General features: G+C 41.6%; 1 protein-coding gene across 1 annotated transcript; it reads right to left on the bottom strand.

The window, feature by feature from the left end:
• Positions 1 to 1,022: 1,022 nt before the first annotated feature.
• Positions 1,023 to 3,632, bottom strand: ppifb (peptidylprolyl isomerase Fb). The gene is made up of 6 exons (XM_056296598.1): positions 3,423 to 3,632; positions 3,204 to 3,234; positions 2,982 to 3,070; positions 2,795 to 2,891; positions 1,621 to 1,696; positions 1,023 to 1,528 (listed from the first exon to the last, which is right to left on the bottom strand). Exons 1-6 carry the CDS (start codon positions 3,564 to 3,566, stop codon positions 1,393 to 1,395), a joined length of 573 nt encoding a protein of 190 aa, XP_056152573.1. The 5' UTR covers positions 3,567 to 3,632; the 3' UTR covers positions 1,023 to 1,392.
• Positions 3,633 to 4,984: the final 1,352 nt, after the last annotated feature.

The raw sequence follows: 4,984 nt of genomic DNA, 5'->3' as shown, positions 1-4,984 counted from the left end.
ATTGTATAGGAGCAGTGGGCAGCTGCAGCGCCTGAGGACCAACTCGTTTTTTCCATTGTCTTGCTCAGGGGCACAGACAGGAGTATTAACTCTAATATGCATGTCTTTTTGATGGTGGGAGGAAACCCACCCAGACACGGGGAGAACATGCAAACTCCATACAGAAAGGACCTGGGACGGCCTGGGATTCGAACCCAGGACCTTCTTGCTGTGAGGCAACAGTGCTAACCACTGGGCCGCTCACATAATGCACTGTGGGAAGACAAGCTGGTGGAAGGAGTGTGACGCTTCGGGCAATGTTCTGCTTGGAAACCCTCGGTTCGGCCATTCATGTGGACGTCAAATGTGCCACCTATACCTAAACATCGTTGCAGACCAGGTACACCCCTTCATGGCAATGGTATTCCCTGATAGCAGTAGCCTCTTTCAGCAGGAAAATGCACCCTGCCACACTGCACACATTGTTCGAGGTTTGAGGAAAATGATGTAAGTGTTCAAGGTGTTGCCCTGGCCTCCAAATTCTTCAGATCTCAATCCAACTGAGCGTCTGTGGGATGTGCTGGACCGACAAGTCCGATCCAGGGCGGCTCCAACTCACAATTTACAGGACTTGAAGGATCTGCTGCTAATGTTTTGGTCTTGTAGAGTCCATGTCTCAGCAGGTCAGCACTGTTTGGTGGTGCACAGAGGACCAACATCATATAAGGCAGGTGGTCATAATGTTTTGGCTCATCCGTTATAGCTTAAGATCTGCATAAATGTTATCTTTGCAGTGCAGTATACTTTAAAGCGAGTACATTGGAGACCTGCTTCTCCAGCTTCTGGCTTTTTTTTTTTTACTACTTTTACAACCTCTTCTACACAGACTGACTGTTGTCTAATATTTGCACAAACTTTACAGCCACAGAATTTGGTACATACACACACCCACTTTTATAAATTTCAAGGATTTCATAAAAGCTTTCTTGGCATATAGAACAGATTCTGATGCCAAATGGAATGGAAACATTAAAATCACAAACTTATCTAAAAAGGCTTTATTTTATATAATGACATCTCCCCTTCCCCAAATCTACAGCATAACTCTGCATCACAGATTACTACACAGTTCTTTTTATGAAAAAAAAAAAGAGCATTCAGTGTCTACTTATTATTCAAATTCACATTGACTAGTATTACACACAAACATGTAAGCACTTGTTTATCATTGCCCATTGAAAAAGCATAGGATTAATGTACCAACAAGACGACTAGCGCCATATGCCTGCTGGGTGTATTATTAACAGTCAGAGGTACAACTCTGCCACACCCTTAAAAAATAACATCCCTGCAAGTCTTTCTATGTCACATTGGAATTGCAACAGGAGTTCAGACCCCGATCGTGGCTTTGGTCTACTGAAGTTCTCCGCAGTCTGTAACAGTGATCTTCTTTGAGGTGCGTCCAGAGCGGGAACCAAAGGACTCCACTTTTTTTACCACCTCCATTCCCTCCTTGACACTGCCAAAGACCACATGTCTGCCGTCAAGCCTAAATGAAAAAAGAAGAGGTTTTATTACTCCCCCCCGTGCAGTATAAATGATGCTCCAACCTCATAAAATGGTGAGGTTCTCACGACATACCATTCTGTTCTTTCGGTGCAGATGAAGAACTGAGATCCATTGGTGTTGGGTCCAGCATTGGCCATAGAAAGGATTCCTTGAATGAAAAAAAAATTTTTTTGAACTGAAGTTTAAGACAATGAGACCTGCATGAAAAGTTCTTCACCATCGCTTAGCTGTATATAGCCTCACTTTAATCCGAAACCACACTGACTTTTGTAAAAGATGTTAATTTTATTTTTAACCCAGACCTTATTAAAACACTGTTGTCATTTATAATTCTACAGAGAAAATGTCACTAATCATTTTAGTATTGACAACATTGTCACATTGCTGAATCTTAATCTAGCTTGGCTTCAATGCAATCCAATGGGACAATTGGTTAAGCCTTTGCAAATATGGGAAATGTACAGTACAGTCACATGTATCTTCATTATTTCATGTTTATTAAGACTGTGTTTTGAATAAGAATAAAATCCGATTTGATTTGGAACTGCTTTTTGCATCCCCGACCATTTGTACACTTCTGAACTTGTGAGAGCAGGAAGTCCTGTTGTCTGGCAGTCCAGTAAAAGAAGAAATGGTGGGGAAGTAGTAAGGAAAACAAAATAAAGTCATTTTAACTTGATTGAAAGCAACGTTACTTACTTGCGACTACATTTTCCAGTTTAACCTATTGAGATGACTGTACTGTGAGCGTCCCGTTTTTGAAAAGGAGATAGATCATGATTTCTAAAGGGTTAAACTATTTCCCCATTGGATCCCGTATTGGAACCAATCAGTAAAGTTTTGTTTGACCGATTCTAAATGATGTAAGTTTTATTGAGATTCGGGTTTAAAAAAAGTATGTTAACCTATCAATTTAAGGATCAGTAAGCACTTGTTTTTATCTTGTCTACTCACATTTAAGAAAAATACTGATTTTCACCCTGAAAGGCCGTGTGAAAAAAGCCTAACTGCAGCCGTGTGATGGTTTATCAATTTTTGTTGAATTTACTGAGGGCAATTAGTTTTGTCATCCTGGGCTCATTAACAAGTTTTCAGCTCCAAAAAAAAAGAAGCTAAAACAAAGGTTCACTAATCTTTATTAGGGGCTGAAACATTAGTGCAATGCTACCACCTGGTGTTGAATGGCATACAAGGCATAATACATTCAGCCATCATTATCAGTACACAAACAGTTAAGGACAATTACCAGGTCCGGTGTGCTTCAGTTTAAAGTTCTCATCTGGAAATTTCCATCCGTAGATCGACTTTCCTCCAGTTCCATTGTGATTAGTGAAATCTCCACCCTGAAACAGTAAACACGCCATTAGTTTGTTGACCATGAATTGAATACCACGGCTTATAAACCCCCAACATAGATACACCCTCTGCTGTACCTGGCACATGAACTGGGGAATCACCCTGTGGAAAGTTGAGCCTTTATAACCGAAGCCGTGTTCTCCTGTGCACAGGGCTCTGAAGTTCTCTGAGGGACAGATCAGGATTTATTCGTTTTTCCAAATACGACGATAATTAAGGTTTTAAGTGATTGACAGTTGTTTCAAGGTGACGCAGCCATGCCAGCGTCACGTAACACTGGAACAACTGGAAGCGTTTACCTGCCGTTTTGGGCACAACATCGGCGTTAAGCTGCGGGGGGAAACGAAATGATACCAGATGAGAACACACTGTTCCCCTTTGACGGGTTATTGGTGAACTTAGCAAACTAGCACACGGGGCAGATCTGATATCGGCATGACAAGTGTTTAAATCCATGCACAAGCACGCAGTCGACGGGGGCTAATGCGGTGCACTTAATTTTCTGTTTTACAACTCACCTCGAAAGTTATTCTCCCCAGGGGCTCGTTGTCCGCAGCAATGTCAAAGTACACAGTGGGGTTGTTGTTGGCTGTACTGCTGCACATCCGCGCTGCCGTGAAGGCAAACGCGCATATTTTGTTCCTGTTTAACAAGGTTAACATCTCTATCCCTGACGCTGGTCGGTTAGCTAACACGGCGCCGTACCAACTGTACGAATGTCAAACACATGCGACGCCGTGACCTACGCACCGGAAGACATTCGTGAGCCGGCGGAAGTAAAAAATTCCTTTTCCTGTTCTGAGACTCAGTGCTGCGCTACTTTGCGCAAACGAGGTAAATTATGCGTCTTCTCAAAGTCAAGCCAATCTTATTTGTATCGCCCTACATCACAGTTGGGTCCCAGACGGCTTTATGAGCATATTAAATTCTCCAGTAGGTGTTAACAGAATTAATAACAACGCGCAACAATCAATGACAATGTGGGCAACACTCCCAGATGACCTTATTCGACAAAAACTGGGAGAAACCTTATGGAAAGCGTCAGAGGAAGGATCCCTCTTGTAGGACAGATAGACATGCAATATGTGCCGAATTACATATTGAAGATTAGACAAGCAGTAACACATTTACAATAGTGACTCAATGAGGCATCAAATGAGTACATAAGCTGTACAGAAACGAGGCAAAATATATGTACGGAGACGGCAGGCACCCAGATAATAATAATAATAATCATCATCATCATAATCATAACAACTTTCATTTATATAGCACTTTTCGAAAACAATGTTACAAAGTGCTTTGCAAGGAAATAAAACCAGACAAGGTAAAAAATAAACGTAAGACCAAATAAGTAAGAGTAAAAATAAAAACAGTATAAACAAGTAAAAACAAATGTCAAACACTTGTAAAAGCTTTCATAAAAAAGAAAAGTTTTAAGACGGGATTTAAAAGAAGCAAGAGACTTGGTTTGTCTTAGTTCAATAGGTAGAGCGTTCCATAGTGTGGGGGGCTCCAACAGCAAAAGACCGAACACCCGTTGTAACAAACCGAGACCTGGGAATAACCAGCAAGGTTCCATCTGTGGATCTTAATGGTTGAGGGGGCATATGCCAGGTCAATAAATCAGAAATGTATGTAAGAGCAAGACCATTTAAAGCCTTACAGGTGAGCAATAATTTTTTCAAAATCATTTCGAAATATGACAGGGAGCCAGTGTAGGGGGGCAAGCACATAAGTGCTAGGGTCATGCCTCTTTGTCCTGGTAATGAGCTGAGCAGCGGTGTTTTGTAACTGCAAACAGTGGAGGGAGCCCTTGCTGATACCAGAATAAAGTGCATTGCAATAGTCAAGCCGAGAATAGATAAAAGCATGTACACCTTTTTACAGATCGGCAGTTGATAAAAACGACCTAATTTTGGAGACTAGCTTGAGCTGGAGAAGGCATGACAGAACAACATGTGTGATTTGATTATCAAAACCGATGTTAGCATCGAATATTACCCCAAGATTGCTAGCTCTGATGAAGGCCTGTAGCGGTAGGCCAAAACGCTAGCATGTTTTGCTGGCCAAAATAAAT

This window comes from Lampris incognitus, chromosome 17 (assembly GCF_029633865.1).
Source record: "Lampris incognitus isolate fLamInc1 chromosome 17, fLamInc1.hap2, whole genome shotgun sequence".
Lineage (NCBI taxonomy): Eukaryota > Metazoa > Chordata > Actinopteri > Lampriformes > Lampridae > Lampris > Lampris incognitus.
The sequence above is the reverse complement of the archived record's forward strand: the minus strand, read 5'-3'. Positions and strand labels throughout refer to the sequence as shown.

Excerpts from the sequence above, each read along its gene's own strand:
- ppifb (XM_056296598.1), bottom strand. The coding sequence starts at position 3,566 with ATGTTAACCTTGTTAAACAGGAACAAAATATGCGCGTTTGCCTTCACG. Across the intron at positions 3,071-3,203 it reads TGTTGTGCCCAAAACGGCAG|AGAACTTCAGAGCCCTGTGC; the intron begins GTAAACGCTTCC and ends TCTGTCCCTCAG. Across the intron at positions 1,697-2,794 it reads ACTGAAGCACACCGGACCTG|GAATCCTTTCTATGGCCAAT; the intron begins GTAATTGTCCTT and ends TTTTCATTCAAG.